At 38.5% G+C, this 25,053-nt stretch overlaps 1 protein-coding gene across 24 annotated transcripts in view; it reads left to right on the top strand.

The window, feature by feature from the left end:
* Positions 1-25,005, top strand: part of Slmap (sarcolemma associated protein) — a 140,755-nt gene extending 115,750 nt beyond the window's left edge. For 9 of the 24 annotated variants that reach the window (XM_010612751.2, XM_033756934.1, XM_010612742.2 and 6 more), the window contains 7 exons: positions 5,979-6,101; positions 7,965-8,039; positions 10,252-10,572; positions 11,887-12,004; positions 13,425-13,596; positions 17,823-17,957; positions 22,616-25,005. In XM_010612751.2, coding sequence (XP_010611053.1) covers positions 5,979-6,101; positions 7,965-8,039; positions 10,252-10,572; positions 11,887-12,004; positions 13,425-13,596; positions 17,823-17,957; positions 22,616-22,708 — 1,037 coding nt within the window. In that variant the 3' untranslated portion in view covers positions 22,709-25,005. Of the gene's footprint in view, positions 1-5,978; positions 6,102-7,964; positions 8,040-10,251; positions 10,573-11,886; positions 12,005-13,424; positions 13,597-17,822; positions 17,958-20,447; positions 20,538-22,615 lie in introns of all 24 variants that reach the window. The other 15 variants (XM_010612752.2, XM_033756936.1, XM_033756932.1 and 12 more) reach the window with 3 other exon arrangements.
* The last annotated feature ends 48 nt before the right edge of the window (positions 25,006-25,053 follow it).

Here is a 25,053-nt window from a genome sequence, read left to right as displayed (position 1 = left end):
TAAATATGTATGTAGAGTATTTTTAGATGGATAGGAATCATAAGAAAAGAAGATCAAGATACCCTCTTGGACAAAGGAAATATTAAAATCTACTAGTTAAATAATATGATTTGAGTTTGGGGAGTGACAAGCATGTTAGATTTTTGTCCCCATAACCAAAACCTGAAAGAGTCAACCTACAGGAGGAAAGATCTGTTTTGGCTCACAGTTTCAGAGATTTCAGTCCAAGGTTACTTGGCTCTGTTGCTTCTGAGCCTGTGGTGAGGCAGAAAACATTGTGGCTACAGCAGAGGAAAGCTGCTCATATCGGAGAACCAGATCATAGTCTCGTGGGTCACATGCTCGTGGTCCAGTCCTTCCTCCAGGCCCCATTCCTGTTTCCATCATCTCCCAGTAACATCATCATCATCAATCCTCTGATAAAGTTAGAGTCTTCATGGTCCAGTAATATCTAGAAATACCCACGGACACACTCAGTGTGCTTTACTGATTTCCTGGGAGTTTCTCAATCTAATCAAATTGACAATACAGATTAGTTGTCATAAGTATAAAGTTTGCTTACATAATCGTTTGACTATTTCTTTGATTTGAGTGATTATTGTGACAGAATTCAGAGGCTTTCTGAGCACAGAAATGATATAATCAGACCTATATTTGGGGGAGATTTATTTGGTCACCTGGAGCAGGTAGGGATCACAGGTAAGGCAACAGTTAGTAGGCTTAGGTAGTCATTGAGAACTAAAGTAGGATTATCACTTAGAAATTTAAGCAAAAGAACAAAATCCCATTTAAGGCCCTGTTTTTCTTGTTTTCATCTCTTCCATGATAATCTTCTCTAGAATCTATAAGCATGACAAACTAAATATGGGAGAGAAACAGAAGTTACATATAACTCCAGCTTTTGATATTGAAAAGATGGTAGTAAAATTAACAGAAATATTTATTTCTGGAAGAAATGATGTCCTGGTAGGGACAGTGATGGATTTAGTTTGTCTTGTGCTAAGCAGGAAAGGTGACTGTAAGCTCAGGTTTGCCTGGAACCATTTATGCCCATTGTTCTAGCATAATTATTAAAGTATTTCCTCTCACATTCAGATATCCCAGTTTGGTATAATCACTCTAGGACTAGAGATGTAGCAAGCTAGGGTGGAACAGTGGTCAGGATGGGATGCCTGAGGGAGATAGTTAAAAATAAATTAGATTATGCCAAGAAAGGAAAGGGAGCCATGTATTTCTTAAAAATACTACAAACACAAACAGGAATAATGTTTAGAGTAGAAATAACATTTATCAAGAGTCAAGTGTACAAGAGCACAGGTATTGTGCAACACAGGCCCTGTGGGGCAGATGTGATGAAAGGTAAGACATTGTCCTTTGGAAGGTGGTATCCAGGTGTGGGAATCCTGTGCGTAACAGTGAATGGCAGTAGCAGCGGGAATTTCTAGAGAAAGAAGAGAACCATAGGAATGACAAAGGATTTAACAGAAGATCCAGCTGACAAGAAGGATCCTACCTGATTTGAAGGTGTGGCAAGAGTGGGAATTGACAGTAAGAGCTGGCTGCCAAAGTTAAATTTGCAATTAGGTGCCATCTGGGTCTAGCTCACTTGGCTGCCCATGTGCGTGATGGAGTGGTGCCTTTATTGTGATGGTTGCTCTTATAAGCCAAGCCTGGAACTGTGGTATAACAGTGGGAAAAGAGTGCACCGACTCAGCTAGATCACTTCTATCAGTTGATAACATATACTGTAACATACATTCTAACTAGATGAGCCTTCAGCAGGCATGCACATGCAAAATAGGTCTTGGGGGGAATGTTTTCTTTTGTTCCTTTACCAAATGGTTGGGTCAGTGTGTCTCAACCATATTTAGAGCAAAAGTCAAACCTTAAGCTACATCTCCAGTTACAGTATTATGAAGGTATTCTGTGTGCCAGGGCTGATGAGTTTAGTTGGTTTGTGCGTAGTATGAATTTACAAGATTTATTTAGCCTTAGCCTGAGGAAAGCTGGCACTGACCCAGACTGTACACCAAGCAGCACTTCCAGAGATAAACCATTTGTGTTAAAGCAAAAACACATTCAGTTATTCTTTTCATCTATTATGACTCCCAAATAACATTTATCTTAATTTGACTTGTACTTTAAATAAAATGGGTTTGGCTCAGGAAGGCTCTCATTTACCCTCATCTACTTGATGAGTAATTGAGTACTCATTACCAGACTTGGCCAGGCATGGTGGTGCACATCTGTAATCCCAACACTTGGGACTGAGGCAAGGGAATTGCCACAAATTCAGGGCCAGCCGAGGATACATAGTTCAAGGCCAGCACGGACTACATAGAGAGAACTTGTCTCAAAAACAAAACAAAAAAACCTAACTTGTTACCAGACTTTTTTCAAGGTTGGGAATAGATAACACAAAAAATTCCCTTTGTGGGACACAAGTGGGGCACTGTGGACCAAAACTATAATAAGCTAATGATTCATTTTCCCACACAACCATGATTCATCTTAGCACAGAAGGAATTATTCATTGGTTTTTAGTAAAAACTTGGTACTTGGTTTTCTAAAAAGTGGATATGCACACTACTTCATTAGTTTGAAGCTAATCATTTGTATTTATTGCATCAAACTTAATTTTTAAATGTCAGTATCCATTTTATGTCCTTTAGTTCTAATATTTTCTCATAATTAGATTCAAGCTATACATTTTGACAGTAATGTAATAGACATTGTATTAGGTATCATATCAGTGGGTACTTGGTATTGAATTATGCTGTTACTGGGATATTTGATTGTTTGATTCAGGTGTTGTCTCTCAGGTTTCTCCACTGTAAAGTGACTCTTCCTTTTTGTATAAGTATCTTATGGGGGGCAATGTAATATTATATAAATATCCTGGTACCCCTTTAGACTTCTAACCACTTAGTCTCTGCATCCACAGATGTTTCTTGCCTGATAGGTTATTACTATATTAATTGCCAAGTAGTGATTTCACTATTCTGTTATTCCTTCTACATTTATTGGCTGGCTTTTTTTTTTTTTTTACTTGTTTGTTTTATTTTGTTTGTTTTTATTTTTTGAGACAGGGTCTCACTATGCAGTTCAGGCTGACCTTGAACTCACTATGTAGCCAAGGCTGGCCCTGCAGTGATCCTCCTCTCTCTGCCTCCCAGGTGCTGGGATCACATGTTTTCGACATCACGCCGTGCTTAGCTTTCTTTTTTATTTTATTTATTTGTTTATTTACTTTTTTTTTTTTTTTGAGACAGGGTTTCACTATGTAGTTGAGATTGACCTGGAACTGACTATATAGCCCAGACTGGTCTCACAGAGATCCTCCTGCCTCAGCCTCCTGGAGTGCTGGGATTACAGGCATGTGCCACCATGCCTGGCTGTTAGCTTTCCTTTTTAAAAGTCTTTTCATTAATTTATTTCAGTATGAATTCTTGTATTTATATTTTCCTCAATGAGTTATAGTCTGTCACTGCCATTTGTTTTAATGCTCAAATTGTCCTGTGTTTGGTCATTAGAGGACGATACTTTATCTTTTGCTATGACGCAGTCATTCTTTGAGCCCTTTTTCTTACCAGAACAAAAACTGTTCTGGAGTCAATCATTGTGGCATACGCCTGTAATCCTAGCTACTTGGAAAACTGAGGTAGTATGATCACAAGTTCCAGGTCAGCCTGGGGAATTTAATTAAGCCACCCCACCCCACCCATACCAGGATCAAACTCTGAACCTTGTGCTTGCCAGACAGGCGTGGCACCACTGAGCTACATCCCTGCCCTAGCTAGGTCTTGTCTCAAACATTTTTAAAGGACTAGGGATGTAGTTCAGTGGAAGAGCCCTTGCCTAGTGTGTTCAAAGCCCAGTATTCAATCCCCAGTACTGCCAAAATAACAGAAGTTGTCTGGGTGCACTTAAATTTTCGCGTTTTAGCCCTGAAGTCAGCTATTTGTCTAAAGAACTCTAGTGCCTTCTGGTGAAAACGCCATTTAGAAACCAAAGTCTGTTTAGAGTTCTCACTGCTCCTGGGGTGTCATTGCTTCAAAGTTCACTCGGTGCACAGACTTAAGAAGTAGATGTGTGGGGCTGGGATGTAGCTCAGTAGTAGTGTACATAAAACCCTGGGCTTGATTCCTAGTGCTAGAAAAAACAGAAAGAGGCTGGGGTAAGAAAGGCAGGGAGAGGGCCAGGGATTTAGCTCAGTGGTACCGCCTCCTGACTCACAAGCACAAGGTCCTCAGTTTGATCCCTGGTACCAAAAAAAAAAAAAAACCGCAGGGAGAGAGGAAAAACATGCAAAGAAGGAAGGAGTATAAAACAAAGGAATGAATGGTAGGATGTTTATACCCATAGGTACATATATGTGTATGTACATATTCTCACAAATCTATATTTTTTACATCTATGTTTTTATATATTCAAATCTATTAGAATTCATACTCTACTTAATTCTGTTTTCCTTATCCATATATCTATAACTCTCTTCTTTGTAGGTGAGAGAAATGGATCCCTTTATCTATAATATATTTATTTGATAATTTTTAGAATACATAGAAAGTACATTCAGAATTATTAGCCAGTGGTGGTTCTGTGGGAAAGAACCTATATGTAGAGTTTTTTCATAGTTTTCAAATGATTAACATAGAACAGTTGTCCTCAACATGGGACTTTTCTTTTACCCTGCCAGGAAGTACTTAGCACTATCTGGAGTCTTTTTGGGGATCAAACTCGGGACCTTGTATGTGCAAGGAAGGCGGTGGAACCACTGAGCCAAATCCCTGGCCCTATCTGGAGTCATTTTTGTTTGTTATATCTCAAAATCTACTGGCATTTAGTAAGTAGAGATCTGGGAGATTACTGACCATTTTGCAAGGCATAGAGCAGACCCTATGACCAAAGATTATTCAGTAGTACTAAGGTTGGGAAAACTTCAATGTAGAACTAGGAAGATATCTACTCCATGATTTTTACATAATATTTTGTTTTGTTTTATTTTGTTTTTTTGTTTTTTGTTTGTTTTTGTTTTTTGAGACAGGGTCTCACTATGTAGCTGAGACTGACCTGGAACTCACTGTGTAGCCCAGGCTGGTCTCGAACTCACAGCAATCCAGCCTCTGAGTGCTGGGATTACAGGCGTGTGCCACCACGCCCAATTTACATATTTTTGTTGTACCAGTTGAAAGGGAAATGTAGCCATCATGTCACTTCTCTCTTAAGTACGCCTACATAAGGGCATTCCCTACATGATGACACATCCAGAGATGGAAGCTTTGCAGATGCCAACAAATAGTGTTAATAGAGCTGCTAGAGAAAGTGTATAGCTGATATGACAGTATCTCTGCCACTGACCAAAAAGCTTCTGAAGAAAGAAGTAACTAGTTAAGGGGCCGGGGATTTAGCTCAGCGGTTCGGCGGCCTGCCTTGCAAGCTCAAGGACCCAAATTCAATCCCTGGTACCAAAAAAAAGAAGTAACTGGTTGACTAGATTACACATGAGCCTAGAATCAAAACTTTTACCAGGGAAAATAGGATATCATGTAGGAATATGGAGATACATGTATGTAACTTCCAAGATCTGCTGTAATTGTGTTGTGAAAAATTATTCTTAGCTCTGTTTTTCTGACATCAAAATTTTGAAAATCAATGAATAACATTATACCTATCTCATTGAATTTCAAGTCTTGCCTAAGCTCTACATGAATGCAGTATATAACTTAATAAGTACATATTTTGTAGGGCCCTTACCACGAATTTACACACACATACATGTATTCATATTATTTTTGTTTTCTTTCTGCAGGATAAAATAACTAAAACTGCTATAATGTGCGTCTAAGTTTTATTTAACTCATTTGTGCTATGTTTTTAACATTGCATGTTTAAACTTGAAAAATTGTCAGTCTTTAATTGTAGAGATTATAGTGTGATACTAACTCTTGCTTTTAAAATAAACATGTTTTTGTCAGATGACTCACAGGGTGCACAGTCAGAAATTGAGGCAAAACAAGAAATTCAGCATCTTCGAAAGGAATTGATTGAAGCCCAGGAGCTAGCTAGAACAAGTAAACAAAAATGCTTTGAACTGCAAGGTGAGATCCAAGATTATTTTGGCTTGTTAGGGGATGTGTAGGGGCAACATGATATAGTTATATGCTCCCAAACTTGGAGTCACAGGACATGGTATCATGTTCCGTATCCAGCCTTTACGCATTAACTATGTGATCTTGGGACATTGACTTAACCTCTGTAAACTTACTTTTCAGAACAGTAAAATGAGGAGTGATACAGTTGCCCTACCTCCTTTACATTGTTGATGTGAAGATCAGTAAGATCTCTACAAATGAAAAATTAATTAAGTATAGGTTGAATATCCCTTATCTGAAATGCTTGGTACCAGAATGTTTCAGATTTTAAAACATGTGCATAGACTTTGTCAGTTGAGCACCCCTAATCCCAAAATCCAGAATACTCCAAAGTCTGAAACTTTTTAAGCTTTGTATCAGTGCTCAAAAAGTTTTGATTTTCAGCTCATTTCAGATTTTCGTATTTGAGATGCTCACTCTGTGCAATGAAAGGAAAAAAATAATAAAATTTTTTCTAAGTTTTAGTTATATTTAATATTAACTACTTGGTATATGGTAAATAAAATTTATAGTCCCTGTGATTTTTTTTTAACATTCATCAGTGAATTAGAAGAACTACACAAGGTTAACGTATAGAATCTTCTTTGTTAGTAACTCAGTTATCTGTAGTGCCATAAGCCAGTAGAGTCTGTTCCATGATCCTGCCGTATCATTCACAGTAATTACCTTTTTGCAGTTAATTACTGTCTTGGCGAGTCTTAAGAAAGTGGGGCCAGGGATTTAGCTCAGTGGCACTGCGCCTGCTTCACAAGCACAAGGTCCTGAGTTCCATCCCCAGTATCATTCATAAATAAAAGTAAGAAAGAAAGAAAATGAATGACCTATGGAGTCATTCTCAATGTTCTCTAAGATGACCTGCCTGACCAGAAGAAAATTCCTATCCCAGGAAGAAACATTGGAACTTCTTGTTACTAGTTCCTTCCTTTCCTGCTTCTTGAAGAAAGTAGTATCTTGAAAAATTGAAGAATGAGAATGTAACACAGATATCATGCACAAGGCCCTGGGTTCAATTCCCAGCACAATGGGGAAAATTTTTTTTTAAAAAGAATTAGCATTCTTGGGCTGGGGATTTATCTCAGTGATTCCGCCACCTGCCTCACAAGCTCAAGATCCTGAATTCAGTCCCTGGTACCAAAAAAAAAAAAAAAAAGAATTAGCATTCTTTTAACTTGAAGCTTTTGAAGGGTCCAAATAATATATTTATTTACTATGATAATATATTTGATTACTGTGGAAAAATGGTTGGCAGTCAGCAGTTATTTAGTTTAGTGCTTACTATGTGCTTGGCAATAAAAATGAGAATGTTAAGACTGTTTAAGTAGAGGTACAAGATCCCAACAATGAATGTAACTGTACTGTATCCCTAAAATGTACCAATAAACTCAATTAAAGCTGAAAAAAAAAGACTGTTTAAAATGTAAGCTTAAGGGCTGGAGATATAGCTCAGCAGCGCTGCACCTGCCTGATAAGCACAGGGTCCTGAGTTTGATCCCTGGTACCCCCTCAAAAAAAACCCAGCTAAGCTCAAAATAATGATTGACATTTATCAAGTATGCTTCTCATGTACAGAATAGCACATATTATCTTGGTAAAACAATGTCTAGAAACTATTAGTTAAGTAGATTTAGTACTTACTTCTATTTTGTGCTTCTAAAATTTTATCTAACTACTAATACTGGTAATACTTATTGCCTAACTCTTATTTCTTTCAATAAGTGTTGAGATAATTTCTTAGACATTTTCAGCTGCTCAATTCTGAGTACTTTTCATTAATTTACAAAATTAGATATGCTGCATTTTTACTTTTAGCTCTTCTGGAAGAAGAAAGAAAAGCCTACAGAAATCAAGTTGAGGAATCTGCTAAACAAATACAGGTTCTTCAAGGTATGGAACATTCTAAAAGTATTTGAGATTGTTATTGTTTGTTTTTATTAACTTTTTAAGTTCTGTATCAGTGCTCAAAAAGTTTTGGATTTCAGCTCATTTCATATTTGAGATGCTCAATCTGTGCAACAAAAGGAAAAAAATAATAAAAATGTTTCCATTCGGAAAGGGAGAGTGCAGAGCATCCCAGTTGTCATGGTTTTGGTTCTTCTCTAAGTGACATAATTAGGATCTTGGGTTATTTTCCTTTAAAGGACACACAAGGATAGATTCCCTTGAGTTACTAGAAGGAAATCTTTTGAACAGGAAATCTGTTGGAGCTATTCTGTGCCTCCACACTTTTAGCTTGCTGGTGCCATTATAGCTAATGCTCGAAACATACTTACATTGCACTAAAAATTATATACCACATGGAGTAGAATATCATCTCTTCAGTGCTTTCATTGATAATGGCTCCTCTTCATGCTCACCATTTCACTGTCTGGGTTATCACAAGGTCATTACAGAAATCACCAGAGAGACCCTTGCCTACCAGGTGTTTACTTCAAGGTGAAACTCTTCATATTTTGATGCTCCGTGACCTCTGTGAGATACTCCAGGAGAGGTCTTTCTTTCCTATGCCTTTATAAAATTCCAAAAGCAAAATTTATTTGCTTTTATCAAAGAAGAACCAGGGTTTTTTTGTTTTGTTTTGGTTTGGTTTGGTGTTTGTTTGTTTGTTTTGAGGCAAGCTCTCACTATGTAGTTCAGGCTGACCTTGAACTCACTGGATAGCCCAGGCTAGCCTCAAACTCACTGCCATTCTCCTGCCTCAGCCTCTCAAGTGCTAGGTTTACAGGCATGCACTCCCACATCCAGCTAAACCAATGTTACTTTAAAATTTTAGCTTGAAGCCAGGCTTGGTTGTATTTCAGCACTCAGGTGGCTGAGGCAAAAAGATTGCCATGAATTCAGGGCCAGCCTAGGCTATATATCAAGACCCTATTTCATAAACACACACACATACACACACACACACACACACACACAGTATTTTGATTTTTAAATTTTAATTTTATGGCCACTTTAAATGTATGGAATAAGTTGTATGTGTTTGTGTTTTGTTTTGGTACTGGGGGATCAAACTTGGGACCTTGTACCAGGTGGCAGAACCACTGAGCCAAATCCCTGGCCCAGTTGTATGTGTTTTTAAATTGAAAATTCTTTAAACTCTAATGTAGCTCAATTCTGTTATGTATTAATTTATATAAACCTTATTCACATCTACATTTCCATCCTATACTGTGTATGGGCAATTTTTCCTAAATGCTCTATAACATGGTGCTGTGTTTTGTCTTAAAGCTGTCTTGCCCAGACATCACTGAGTGCCCTCTGATGTCAACATGTGAATTTCAAGATTTATCAATAACTGGGAGCATGGTGTCGCACACCTGTAATCTCAGCTCTCGAGGCAGAGGCAGAGGCAGAATGATAGTTCAAGGCCAGCCTGAACTACCTACTGAGACCCTGCCATCCCACCCCCCAAAAAAAGGAAAAGAAAGGACTTTGTCAACAAAATTCTCTTCACCTTGTATTTGGCCATTGTACTTTTTCAGATTTTAGATCTATTCTGTTTATCCTTCCTACAAACTTAAAAGGTCTGATGTCTTTTTAATGTTTGTTTATAAAGCAATCTCCCCTTCTCTAGTCTAAATCCTCTTATTATAATTCTCTTTAACTTTTTCTTTCTTTTTTTTTTTGTACTCGGGATCAAACTCAGGCCCTAGCGCTTGTGAGGAAGGCGACAGAAACACTGAGCCAAATCCCTGGGCCTCTCTTTAACTTTTTATACCCATATTTTCCTTGAGGTGTTATGGTAACGAAGACTAATATGCTATTTCTGAACCAAGTATGATTATACACATTGTTTCCAGTTTGGATCATAGAGGTAAAAGACCATATCTTTTTAAAATGTACCTCTTCAATTAGAAATGAAATTCACCAATTTCATCACCTCAATTATTCAGCCAATAATTCTTCATCATGTACACTGCCAGGTATTGGGGTTAGAGCAGTAAACAACAGAGGCCTGTCTCAGAAACCAAACCAAAACAAACAAACAAAAGCAACAACTCTGACAGCTAAGCTGTACTGTATCAACAATTCTTTAAGGGGCTGTTATTCTTAATTTCTATGGAATAAAAAAAATGATGGGTTAAATATACTTTTATAGCCCAACTGCAGAGGTTACATATTGATATTGAGAATCTCCGGGAAGAGAAGGACAGTGAAGTCACAAGCACTAGAGATGAATTGCTTAGTGCCCGAGATGAAATTTTACTCCTTCATGAAGCAGCAGCAAAGGCTGCCTCTGAGCGGGACACTGACATAGCTTCTTTGCAAGAAGAGCTTAAGAAGGTGCGAGCTGAGCTTGAACGATGGAAGAAAGCAGCGTCGGAATACGAGAGAGAAATCACAGGTCTGCAAAACAGTTTTCAGCTGCGATGTAAACAGTGTGAGGACCAACAGAGAGAAGAATCAACAAGGTTGCAAGGTGAGTAGGTGTATTTTACACAAAGCTCTTAATGATTGGCAGCAACAACTTTATAACTTATAAAAAATAATCAGGGATTTTTTTTCTTATTGATCATATCAGTTATATTAATCTCTGCTTCTAAACTAGGGGTAGAAATATGCATGGTGAGATGAAATAAATACCAATATTAAATAATCTTTAAAATTATTTCATTCGCTTCTCAGCCTTTTGGCTAAGATTAAGTGTAAAATTATTTCAGTAAAAGACACATCGCCACTATTCCCCTCGCATCAAACACACCCATTGTTCTTGCCACTCTGGAGCACATTTGGAAGTCTTCTTTTGTGTCTTGTCTTATGCTGTTGTGGATGTCTTCTATGCTGAATTTATTTAAAACATTTGCCTTTCATGGTCATTTTGAATTTGGAGCAGCAAAGTAAGTGTGCGGTGCCAGTGAATGACATGGGTGAGGACACACTGTGATGTTTTTAGCAGCCTGCCTTGCTGTTGGACGGCACTCAACAGCAGAATTCACTGTATTTTTAATCATACCTCATAAAGACATGAACGAGGACTTCTAGAACTGCATCAGAAAGGAGAAAAAACAATAGGATAGAGACTGATGATTACTCAGTGGTGCTGCGCTTACCTTGCAAGCCCAAGGTCCTGAGTTCGATCCCCCACTACTGAAAAAAAAAAGAACATGGGATAAATGTGTGTGAAGCTGGGGGAAGTATTTTGAGGGGGTTTAATAACAATGTATCTTTTACTGTAATATTTTAATTTAAATAACTGTCAAAGGTATTTTTTGATCACCTTTGTATTCTTCCAAGTCTGTATAATAAATGACAGCTTTTTTACAATTCTTTTTCTTTTTTGTTTTTTTGGGGGTTTTTTTGTTTTGTTTTGTTTTTTTTTTTTTTTTGAGGTACTGGGAATCAAACTTAAAACATTGTACCTGCAAGGCAGGTGCGGTGCCACTGAGCTAAATCCCTGGCCCTAACAATTCTGTACTATTATAATTTAATACTATTAAAATTATTTGTCTTTTTAAAAAGTGAGGTGGAAAAAAAATACTATTCATGTTCAAGGTAGTAGAACTTCCTTGATGCAAAATAATAGGAACCATTTGCTGTGTAAAGGATCTACACATGCAGTGGGCCAGGGGTGTAGTTCAATGCCGTGCAAGGTCCCACGTTCAATTCCCGGTAATGGGAAAAAAAATCTACTCATCTTTTAAGAGGAAAAAGATTACATTCTCTGAAATATTTCCCTTCAACTTTTGAGTAGTTTTGTTCCTATATTGACAGACTTGTTTTGGAACTATTTTAGGTGAACTAGAAAAGCTGAGAAAGGAATGGAATGTATTGAAAACTGAGTGCCAATCTCTGAAAAAGGAAAATGTTTTGCTATCTTCAGAACTGCAGCGGCAAGAAAAAGAACTGCACAAGTATGCAAAAACCCTCTTAGCTTCAAAATATTTATATTAAACTTTTACCTAAATTTACTTTTGATGCCCAAATGCCTTTCTGTTAAGAATAGCGATCAGGGCCAGGTGTGGTGGCGCATGCCTGTAATCCCAGCAGTCGGGAGGCTGAGGCAGGAGGATCGCTGTGAGTTCGAGACCAGCCTGGGCTACATAGTTAGTTCCAGGTCAGTCTCAACTACATAGTGAGACCCTGTCTCCAAAAAAAAAAATAGCGATCAGGTGACTAATAAAGAATTTAGCTCAGGAATTTAGCTCAGTGACGCCTCTGCCTTCCTCTCAAGTGCAAGGTCTGCAGTTCCATCCGTGGTACCAAAAAAAAAAAGATCAAACATTCTCCAAAACCAGTTCAATATTCCTAGTATTTGATACCTTACAAGCAAACTGATGAAATGGATTTATTCCAATAAATTTAGTGGAATTCTATTTTCCTAGCATTTGTTTCTCCCCTCCCATTCCCCATACTAGTGTTTGAATCCAGGACCTTCACACAGACATCTTCCAAAGCACCTGCCCCTCCCCCCCTTTTTTTTATTGCTACAGGCTCTTACTAAGTCCCTGAATTGCCCAGGCTAGACCTGAATCTGTGCTCTTCCTGCCTCAGCCTCTCAGAATGCTGGAATTATAGGCATGTGCCACCATGTCCAGCTCCATTTGCCACATTTAAATTTAAATTTAAATTCAAAATTAGTTTGTTAGCCAAGTTTGAGGGTGCATGTCTCTAATCCCAGCACTCAGAAAGCTGAGACAGTACGATCCCATGAGTTCAAGGCCAGCCTGAACTACGTAAAAAAAATGTATACACACACACACACATACGCACATATGCACACGTACAATTAGTCACTTCCTTTGGTTGGTTGGGGGTTTTTTGGAGACAGGGTCTTGCTATGTAGATCAGCATGGTCTTGAACTCACTATACAGCCCAGGCTGGCCTCAAACTCACGGCAGTCCTTCTACCTCAGCCTCCCAAGTGTTGGGGTCATACCATGCACCACCAAACCCAGCACCTCCTTCTATTTTAAAATTTTCAACCTTTGTGTATACCTGATAACACATGGCTTTAAATATACAGGATTTTTTTTTTTTTAGGGTTTTCATGCTTCTTACTTATTACAAATGTCTCTCTCTCTCTTTTTTTTTTTTGTTGTTGTTGTTGTTGTTGAGACAAGATCTCACCATGTAGTTCAGGCTGACCTTGTCAGCCTCCCAAGTACTGGAACTACAGGTGTGCACCAGCATACCAGGCTTCACTTCTTTTTGTAATACTTCTTTCCTCCTCTGAAACCCACTCCCAACTCACATGGTGAAATATTTAAGAAGTTGGACTTCCTGCTGTGTCCCCTTTGTACCTGTGAATAAATGTCAATATTTATGTTGCAGTTCTCAAAAGCAGAGTTTAGAGCTTACCAGTGATCTCGGCATTCTTCAGATGACTAGAAAAGAGCTTGAAAACCAAGTGGGATCTTTGAAAGAACAGCATCTCCGGGATTCGGCTGATTTAAAAACTCTTCTCACTAAGGCTGAAAGCCAAGCAAAGGATGTACAGAAAGAGGTAAAGCGAAAAGACATTATGAGCCCAATTATGGTTGGACTTACAGCCACCAGCAAATCAGATATCCATGCTAGTTAGAAGTAAGGGGAAGTAGAAGTCAGATCACCTGTCACAAAGTTGACGCTTGCAACATCCCTGCTTGGTGATTTCTATAGCTATGTATCATGGTGCATAAATAGACTCTTCATTAGTAACGTTTGCCCTCAAAAATAGAAGTATATAAAATTGCATTTAAATTTTTGTCTACCATTTAATTGACCTACTTGAGGAACACTTTGTACCAGATTACTTGATCCATTGTGTATCTTTGAAAGGAAGTATCATGTTTCGCTTAGAATACTTCAGAAAAGCAGACCAGGGCATATCCTCTGGAGAAACTAGCCTAAAAAGTTACTTAAAATTCACCTGATAGCCAACCTGCCAAGCACAAATGGTCTATGACCCTTTACTTTCTCCCTTCTACCCCTCTTCCCCTTATTCACAAATGTGTACTCTCAGTTTTTGTGTCATTTTGCTTAAAACTTTGACCTGGGTAGCTTTTAGAAAAGTAATGTTTAAAGTGGTGAGGGCTGGCCTCGGAGTGCAGACCCCACCCGCAGCCTCTCCCTGAGCCACGTGGTCCCTTTCTTTGAAGTTGACAGCAGGGCAGTAAAGAGCTGTGTTTGGTCCTGTGGGCTTCGTGCCACTGCTTGCATTGTCTCCTGGGCCAGCTCTTGTGATGGAGAGGGCTGATAGAGCTTATTTCCTCACCAGGGTGGACAGCAGCTGTAGATTACTTCAAGGAAAGATGCTTTACAAATTGGGAGTAGAAGACAGCTCTTTGTCTTTAATAATGAATTACCCCAAAATTGTTTACAGAAGATGTATTCAACTAATGCAGTTCTTCTATGCACTTTCCTTTCCTTGTAGTATCCTGAATTTGAAAGTGATTATTGTTCTTCTGTCTTCATGTTTGTTCCTAAAGAAAAAAGCTGTAACATTTTTTATTTTCATGTAGACATTGTAATATGTTTGTCTTTACCTTGCTAAGAATATGTGTTTTAGGAGGAACCTCATTTTATTGGTCAGGACACAAATTCTGTGCCAAAGTAAATATGCTAGTATTTAATACTGTAAGCACTTTGCGTCCTTCCAGTCCATATGGTATAACCCTTTGCAAACCTGGGGAAAATGCTGTGATTGGAAGATGATTCTGTTGTATGTTACTATAGATGCATTTAGCCATTTTGTTGCATTATTTGCTTGCCTGTTTTAAGACACTGAGCAATCAGTGCAAAATGCTTGTTTTCACCAATGGCAGTGGCATGTTGTCACAGCATCTATAATGTTGATAGTTTTTGGAATGCATTAAATGCAACACATTTAAAAATATGTCTGAGATTGTCAATATGTTTCTTTCCTATTTTCCTGTTCACTGTTTTCCATTGTGAAATGATGTGTAGTCATCATACTCCTTTGTGATGTGAAATTACTCTCTCCATTTGTCCTGGTGTCAACTTACTGGATTATAGTCTGTACCTAAAATATTCTTTGATGAGGTTCTTATTTCTTTGTAATCCACTGCAAATGATTTCTTTTATTAATACACATTTATTCCCTTTCAGTATTTCCTCTTTATTCTTCTCTCATAGAGCCCTGATTAATATGCAGTGTCATGATGTACTTTCAACACTAACAGGCTAAACTATTACAAGCCATGCAGTAACAGGCTGTTATAAGCCCAGCTATGATTATTTTTGTGGAGAAAGACAAAAGGTGTTGGTCATATTAAGTGATTTTTCACTCTTAATCAGGACTGAGCTTGTTTCTCACCTCAGAGTTAGAAAACAAGATGGGGCATAAATAATATCCAAGCAAGGTATGAAATTAAGGCTGCAAAAGATGACCTTTGTTCCACTAGTTAAATTTTATACTTGTGACAGCTCTTTTGTGAATATTTAACAAAGAAAAAGTATGAGGAAAGTACCTTTTAATCCTCATTATTAAGAAAAATAAAGGTTGTTATCATTATATTTGATTTTAAAAGCATCTGTATATTTATATTAGTAGAAACATCTGTAATTTAAGGGCTCATCTAACATTGAGCCCACAACTCTACCCTGCAGGGCCTGATTCAGAGTTGTTGGCTTCACCATCTTGCTGTAGGCAGAGTCCTGCCCCCAACTGCTAGGGGTAAGCAGCAGGATTTTCCTGATGAACTATCTTCCTGCGGTTCTGCTTCACAACTCTTGGAATGGAGAAATATTTAAGTGCTTTGGTGAAAAGGGCAGTCTGGATGTAAGAATGGTGGAAAAGGAAAATAGAAATTTTGGTAAACAAAGCTTTTTTTTTTTTTTTAACTTTTATTAGTCACTTTTTAAAAATTTAGTATATTTGCCGGACATGGTGGTACACACCTGTAATCCCAGCACTCAGGAGGCTGAGGCAGGAGGATCATCCACTGTGAGTTTGAGGCCAGCGTAGGCTACATAATGAGTTCAAGGGCAGCCTGAACTGCATAGCCAGACCCTGTCTCAAAACACCAAGAGGGAAAAGAAGAAGGAGGGAGATATAGCTTAGCAGTAAAGCGCTAGCCTGCATGAGGACCTGGGTTCAATCCCCAGTACTGTGATCAGTCAATAAATAACGTTATTTAAAGATATCCTTTGTTGAGGAATCTTAGAACATAGAAAAGAACTGGAAATCCCCTGGCCTCATAAGCCATATTTAGGGAGGAGGAAGAGCCTTTCTACATGTTTACACCCATGGTATATATATTTTATATGCAGTCCTTGTCTTTCTGTCTTCCTTCTGAGTCATTCAGAGATGGCAGAGTGGGGCAGCAGAAGCAGAGATAAAGGTATGCCCAGCAACAAAATGGTCTGTTTTCTTTGGGAGCCCAGCTTCCATGTAAGATACGATATCTAAAGGTGGAGCCCACCTAGAATTCCAACTTCACAGGGACATTTAAAGGAAGAGCACCTGCCTTGCAAGCACAAGGGCCCGAGTTCAATCTCCGGTACCAAAATAATTAAAAATAAATAAAGGAAGAGCAAACCATGCTGTGAGTCACATTGGTCTCACCTCTGTTCGGGGTAGTTTGAAGTCACATTATGTACCAGTGTTGGCAAGCCTATAGCCATATGCCTCAGTGGGCTGTTTGTATCAGTGAAAGTTCTAAAAGGTCTTACATCACTGTTATATACCTACATATTAAACATATTCCCAGAAAGGACAGAGAGAGATTATCAGCGTTTGAACGGCTTTCCAGAGAAGAACATGCCATGTTTCTCTATAGAAAAATTCCTCTCTGAAATAGATTTTTTTAAACAGATTTTTAAAAACTAGTTTTGATGAATATTAGGTTTTAAGTGAAGAAAATGTCTCAATCCTAGTGGTAGTGCTTTAAATACACTTCTTTGCTTCATTTGCCTGGAAAATTCATTTATCCAGAACATTTTAATACCCTCTGATGGTGGGTAAAGGGAGACCTATTAGAAGTTAATATTTTGGGGGCCGGGGATTTAGCTCAGTAGTTCTGCTGCCTGCCTCGCAAGAGCAAGGACCGAAGTTCGATCCCCGGTACCAAAAAAAGAAAAAGAAGTAGTTAATATTTTTTACTTCAAGACTGAAATAGCTTGGTTGACACTGCTTATTTACCTAACATTGCCATTTAATTAAGCTATGGAATTTTCTCTGCTTGCTATTCTTCTGCTTAGCTTGAAATTTCCCTTTTTTCCCATAACTTGCTTTGTGTAAAAAGTGACCCGTTGTATTGGAAACAGTTGACAAAATGGTGCCTTCTGTTCATTTTTATTTTAACTCCAGGGTCAGAAAATTGTTACATGGAATCAAGTAAACATTAAAGACTTGAGTATGAGTGTAAATGATTCTCATCCTTACAACAAAAAGGCTGGTTTGGTGTGATGGCCCACGCCTATAATCTCAGCACTCAGGAGGCTGAGGCAGGAGAGTCACTGCGAGTTTGAGGCCAGCCTGGGCTACATAGTGAGTTCAAGGCCAGCCTGAACTACATTGCGAGACCCTATCTCAAAAGAAAGAAGAAAAAATAGAGAAAGGGAAAAAGAGTGAGAGTGAGTGTGAGAAAGAGAGAAGAAAACAAAAAGGCTTGACTTTGGTGTTGAAGGTTCTTGAATAAGGAAGGCCTGTTATATAAGCCTGACTAAAACTATAACTTCATACCCATTTAAGTCAAGTCTGCACACTCTTTTTTTCTTTGCCTTTAGTATGAAAAGACACAGACTGTACTCTCAGAACTGAAGTTGAAGTTTGAAATGACTGAGCAGGAAAAGCAGTCAATCACAGATCAGCTCAAACAATGTAAAGACAACCTGAAGCTTCTCCGAGAGAAAGGAAATAATGTAAGTCTTCGCCAGCTGGCTTAGCTTTGATTGAGAGGAAGGTGAGACTTGAGACTGATTTTCAGAAGACTTTACTAATGAATTGGGACACTAATGGGCTGGGATACAGATGAAGTATGCTTTTCATTATAAAATTCTGTGATGTAGATATTTAAGTAAGAATTCCCCCCTTCAACTTGTACCCCTAGAAGAGCCTAAAGACTCCCTGGGCGTGGTGGCTCACACCTGTAATCCCAGCACTCAGAGGCTGAGGCATGAGGATCACCACAAGTTCGAGACCAGCCAGAGCTACATAGTGAGACTGTCTCAAAAAAAAAAGCGTAAGGACTGAGTAATCCCAGCTCAGAGGCTGAGGCATGAGGATCACCACAAGTTCGAGACCAGCCAGAGCTACATAGTGAGACTGTCTCAAAAAAAAAAGCGTAAGGACTGCCTGGAGGAAGAAGTACATGTTGATCTCAGCATTTGATTATATCAACAAAGGCAAATTTGAGGGCCAGGGATGTAGCTCAGTTGGTGCCACGTCTGCCTCACAAGTGAAAGGTCCTGAGTTTGATCCCCAGTACCACAGGAGGAGAAAAAAAGGCAGCTTTGATGTGGTTTTCATTTTATACTAATAATATTCTCACTAAGGCACCTTCCTAAAAAGCTGTTTCTCTTTTTCATCTTGTAAGTATTAGGAAGTACTTGGGGGGTTACTGTAGGGATTTCTGAGAGAGGAGGAGAGAGAGAGAGAGAGGGAAGGAGGAAGAGGGAGGGAGACAGACAGACAGGAGAACATTATTTTGGTATAGATTAAGTTTTTAATTAAGGTAATATTTGTTTTCATTTGCTAGAAAGGTCTTTTAAAAAGATGTTATACTAAATAAATGTTGTGTTGTACGTTCTGGTGATCATTACCTTTGTGGGCCCTAACTGATGGGTGTTGAGTGTGGTTGTGCTCTGACTTATTTCAGACCCCGTCATGGCATGCACACTGTATTACACATGAACCACGCGCTTCCTGTGCGACAGGCACTCTGCTTCACTTGCAGCCCAAGTGTAGAGTGATGTTGCATGGCTGTCAGTTACGCAGTTGTACACAGAGTGCTTGTGAATTGTGTCCTACTGTTCTTCACTTAAGAAAGTGTTAGATTTTAGCTGGACGTGGTGGCGCACACCTGTAATCCTAGCACTTGGGAGGCTGAGGCAGGAGTATTGCTGCGAGTTTGAGACCATCCTGGGCTACACAGTGAGTTCCAGGTCAGTCTCAACTACATAGTGAGACCCTGTCTCAAACCCCCCCCAAAAAAAGTGTTAGATTTTAGACAGTAAAGGGTTACTACTTAGGTTAAAACTTTTTAGAAATAAATGAATTGGATGTGAAGACATTAAGCAGAAAATTGATGGCATTTATTTTTTAAATGTAGTTTACAGAATTATTCTAAAATCAGGTCATAATGGTTTGCTGACTTCTTTCTTTTGTGTCAATTCGTATCCCTCTGTAAAATTTCAGTCTACTTCCTGCCAAATTATCTTAGGAAGACATCTAACATAATCAGAATGGACACTCCCTCTCCTGTGTATATTTGGAATCTTTCAAAAGTAATCATGCTGTTATTATTTATAATTGAAAAACACAATAAACCTTACAGGTGAATTTCTCATTTTTGTGATATGAGACATATAGTTCTAAATAATTCTCTTCCCATTTAAAAAAATCAGTTATATTCTGGTACCATAACTGAAAGCCCTGAGAATCAGTTGCCTGTCTTTATATACCAGGTGTTTATTTTACATTATCACCTCTCACCTGCTTCACAAAGTATACATCATCACAGAACATTTACTTTTAAGCTTGAAAGTATTAACATCTCAAGCAGAAGATTTTTGATGGAGAGATAAAATAAACTTTAGCCACTGCTGAAGGGTTATACTACTAAATAGTGGATTTCAGATACAAAGTAATTACTGGCAAGCAGAGTATCACTTGGTGTAGTGTTGTAATAGCACTGCCTCAACGTGCTGTTCCGTTAGGATGTTAGGAACACCCACTCTAACCATTGCCTCTGGCCATTCCTTTAAAGTAGTCAAGCCAGGCTTGGTGGTACAGGCCTGTAATCTCAGCACTGGGAAGGCTGAGGCAGAAGGATTGCTGTGAGTTGGAGACGAGCCTGGACTATGAACTGAGTTCAAGGCCAGCCTGAACTATGCAGGGAGACCCTGTATCAAAAAGCAAAATAAGGGCCAGGGGTTTAGCTCAGTGGTGCCACCGACTGCCTCGCAAACGCAAGGTCCCAAGTTCCACCCCTGGTACCAAAAACAAAACAAAAGTAGCCGTCTGTTGTTCTGGATTGTGTTAGATGTCTTTTAAAATGAGTGAGAAACCTGGGTGGTAAACTTCTCTTACCTCAGTCTTCCTTCCTTCCTCCCACCCACCTGGGGTCTAAATCATCTTATCTGATTTTTTTCATAGCATAAAATGATTTTAATATCCCTTCCGTTCTTTAGCCTTCCATATTACAACCCGTCCCAGCCGTATTCATCGGCCTATTCCTGGCTTTCCTGTTTTGGTGTTTCGGTCCATTGTGGTAGAGAAAGGTACAAATACTACTGTTGAGTCCTTGTCTGTTTGTCCCTGTCACCTGTTTGTGCCATATTTGTGACATAGTGCATGGCAAAACCACTCGGGTATGTTGTTACCTGAAGCAAACCCTTCATTTAGTATGCCATGTATTTGTGTCATATCAGTGAATGAGTAGTCAACTAATCACATAATGTTTTGTCTTGTTTCCTTTGTAGTAATGCTAACCATGAGTTAATTCCAACCTAACCAGCTGTTAATATGCTTCCTTTAACTGAGTCTTTATCTCTAGCGAACTGGAGTAAGCAGTGAATTTCTGCATTAGTACCCCCTTCCCAATTCTGTGTTTTAATCAGATTTAAATGAGAAATGAAGAGTTTGCCTCTTTAAAATTTTCAGTCAGCTTTCCTCCCCTTCTTGTCTCTCTCCTTCTCTTCCCTCCTCCTTTCTCCTTAGTATACAGTTTCTTTGTTTCACCCTTTTGCCTGTTTGCACTGTGGCTATTAAAATGAAAGAGAGCTGGGAATGATGGCGCATGCCTGTAATCCCAGCACTCCCTGCACTTGGGAGGCTGAGGCAGGGGGATTGCTGTGAGTTCAAGGCCAGCCTGGGCTCCATAGTGAGTTCAAGGACAGCCTGAACTGCATAGGGAGACCCTGTCTCAAATAAAAAAGAAGAAAGAAAGAATGATATTAATATAATGAACCATTGCCGCACAATCTCAAGTCCAGTATTAATTTACTTATGATGATATAAATGCTATCCCATCCCTTCAAAACCCTGATCTGCAAATCAGAATATTTCTTTGAAAAACAACTTTCTCATTAAGGCTCTTAGAACAACACTAAAAATGAAGATACCAACAAAAGCAAATTAAGATTATAAAACCCTCTGAAATTTAACAAGGGAATAGCCCACCCATGCCTGCCTGTAGTTGGAGTCTGGATTAGAAAAGCATATGAACTGCTGGGCGTGGTGGCTCACACCTGTAATCCTAGTACTCAGGAGGCTGAGGCAGGAGGATCATTTGAGTTCAAGACCAGCCTGGGCTACATAGTGAGTTCCAGGTCAGTCTCAACTACATAGTGAGACCCTGTCTCAAAAAAAAAAATTTAGCCTGGGATTTAGCTCAGTGGTTCCACTGACTGCCTCACAAGCGCGAGGTCTGAGTTCAATGCCCGGTACCAAACAAACACCTTAAATTTAGTACCAATTAAATTAATTTTTTAAAAAAGTATCAAACAAGCTGAGCTGGACATGGTGGCGCATCCCTGTGGTCCCAGCAGTTGAGAGGCTGAGGCACAAGGAACACCGTGAGTTTGAGGCCATCTGGGGCTACACGGTGCGTGCAAAGCCATCCTGGACTACATAGCGAGACCTGTCTCACAAGAAAGGAAAAGAAAAAAAAAAGAAATATTAAACAAATAAGGTCCCTAATGGTACTTAAACTTTTCTAGTTTTGTCTCAAGTTAGAGGTTCAAAAGCCTATCCCATTTTCTTTCTGTCACCTTAGCCACCAGCCCCTGTATAAAATTATTCCAACACATTAGCCTGGTTTTCATCAAGAAATAAACATTTCAGGCAGAAGCATACTACAGACATGAATTATATATACATCAGTTACATTGGAATCCATATGGATACCAGAGCGAATAAAGTAGACAGAGCTCAGAGGGTTTTTAGAAGTCAGCAACAGGAGGCTAGGAAGGTACTCAGTGGTAGAGCACTTGCCTACTGTACACAGGGCCTGGGTCCCATCCTTGGCACTGCCAAACAAAGAAGAAAAACGTCTCTACTGGATATCAACTATCAAAGTTGAAAACATCCCAGGACTTTCCTGGGATGCATTGTCATGGTCCTGTGGTCCTGTTACAGCTTTCCTTGTACGTGCACTCTCTTTCTCTTTTGATCTTTCTCTTTCTCTCCTTCAATCTCTCTCTCTTCTCTCTCTTCCTTTTATGCTTTATTCTTACAATGCAAAGACAGAATTGTTGCAATGTTCCATTAAGTATTCAGGACTCTCTGGAACCAAGGGGCTAATAGGTATGAAAAGAGGGGACAATGTGATACTGACTCTTGGTTTCTTTCCACACAGAAACCCTGGCCCTGGATGCCCATGTTGGCTGCCCTGGTTGCGGTGACAGCCATCGTGCTGTATGTGCCAGGTCTGGCCAGAGCTTCTCCGTGAGAGCGTTTCTTGAGTCCGTACACCGTCCTCCCTCTACAAGCTGGCATCATACTCATGCTGGGGACAAACAGAACCATTTTCTTCCTTTTTACCTCTTAAAACAGCAGAAGTGCAAGAACACAGATGTAGGGTCATTGCTTTAAATTATATAAAAAAGTATCTGTCTATAGAGAGAATATAAAATTGTGACTTTATTCTACTGTAAGCAATACTTTGCTTGCAATTTTTCATGTAATTTTTAAATTAGTATATTGAGATTCTGAATATTATGGTGGCCTAAAGTAGGCTTCTTGGTACACCAAATTATTTATACCATTAAATTTATGGTATTTTACTCTGAATTCTGATGGCCAGATAATTTGTTTTTCTGATTTGATAACAACCCAAACCAAACAACCAATACATACATGGGAAGAGAGGCCCTGTGTGCTCAGTGCCTATTAGTTTGAAATATATGCACATATATATATATTTTTTACATATTTACGCCATTTTTACTTGTTATAAAACCACTGAGCTATTGGGAACAAGAGTTAGAGACAACTATTTGTGTGGATTTTTTTTAAGGAAAAATACATTTGGAAAATATTCTGTTATAGTGATAATTTGGGGAATATGTGCACGCTTGTTCAGCCTTAATGTGACTTGAAGATGTGGAGGACATCAACTTTGAAAAACTTTCCATGAGAGTGTGTATTTTCTTGAGCAAACTGAAGTATTTCTGGGAGCAAAAACATAGTAATTACACAATTTCAGTGCAGTCAACCAAACTGTTAAGTCAATTAGAATGTAATTTATTGAACCTCATATATTTAAAGAGATATTTTCTTTGAAAGCCAAGTTACTTTCTCATATACAGAATTTTAGGAAGCATGATTTTTTTTTTCTATCATCTGTTCCTCCGAGCATGTTTAATTGAAGAAAGAATTATATCTCTTTAGATAAGCTTTTTATTGACTTAATTTGGTTATGATGTTTCAGAGAATTCATGTTCAAGGTGAGCTGTTGTTATCTACCAGCAGATTTTCTGGTTGGGAATATGAATGGTTATTTTCTTTTTATTGTGATTAATTGGGACTTTATGTTAATTAGAAGCACTATTCCCAAGATTGATAGTGTTCCATGCACAATAGGCACCTAAACACTGCTTGATGTTATAAATTTAAAGCACAGAAGTGAAGGTTTAGCTATGCTTTTGTGCAGCACCATAGTTATGTCAATAAAGTTTATTTAGTCATAGAATATCCTAAAGTATCACATAGTTAAATTTTCAGTCAGTAAAGCCTGACAGGGAGCGTCAGCGAATCAGCTTGAATGTTCTGTGGAAATACACAGGTCTAGCCAAATATTGAAATAAGACTTTAGGATGCAATTTGCCTTGTCACGTTTGGCAGTCATTGTTTATATTCTAAAGGTTATTTTGAATCTCTTTGGGGTTGCTGTTGGGAGGATCACTAGATTTATGGTTGAATCAGTCACAGACGACTTGTAGGAATGCTGTCATAGAGCTCATCGTTTTCTGTTGCAGGAAGCCACTCCACCACAGAATGCTAATATGCCAGTGGTACCCAGTACCTCTTGTATATAGGTTATTGCAAATATTGTTCTGAAATGCTTAACTTCAGAATTACATTTTTTAAAGTAAATAATTGTTTGAAATCTATTTTGTAAAGATATAAAGTACATTAGAATTTCTGGAGTACAGATTAAACTATTTGCACTAACACAAGTGATGTGCATGATTTAATAAAATAACTTTACTCTCCCTATGCATGTTTGATTTGGATATCATTGACATTCTTAATGCCGACTCTACTGTTCAGTTGTTAATAGTCTTTCCTTGAAATGGCTCTTTATGCAATGTAACATGTTTGGTGTTCTGCAGGGTTTAAAAGAAAACACAGAGCTGTTTCCTCCAGATTTTAGTGGCCTTTTATTTGACTTACTGCTCTAATTTTTTTCCTCCTTTTAATATGGTTATTGTTAAAATGTGACTTGCCAGACAAGACTCATTAAATACAAATCTAGTATCAATATTTACTCTATTCAAATTGAATAAGTGGGTTTTATAGTTAGTTCCATTTTTTTTCCCAAGAATATAAATGAGCCTATTCATAAGCAATACCTCCAGTTTTGCTTCCAGGTTAAATCAAGAGTAGAATTATTCTCTGATGGTAGTACTCATTAAGAAATTTAAAGCACAGCAGTGAAGAATTGAATGACTCTATAATGATGCATTTAAAAATTATTCAACAGGGCCAGGGATTTAGCTCAGCGGTTCAGTGGCCTGCCTTGCAAGCGCAAGGACCTGAGTTCAATCCCCGGTACCAAAAAAAAAAAAAAAA

The sequence above is a fragment of the Fukomys damarensis genome, unplaced genomic scaffold (genome assembly GCF_012274545.1).
Source record: "Fukomys damarensis isolate Sample0158 unplaced genomic scaffold, DMR_v1.0_HiC HiC_scaffold_28, whole genome shotgun sequence".
Lineage (NCBI taxonomy): Eukaryota > Metazoa > Chordata > Mammalia > Rodentia > Bathyergidae > Fukomys > Fukomys damarensis.
This window is presented reverse-complemented; position numbering and strand designations above follow the sequence as displayed.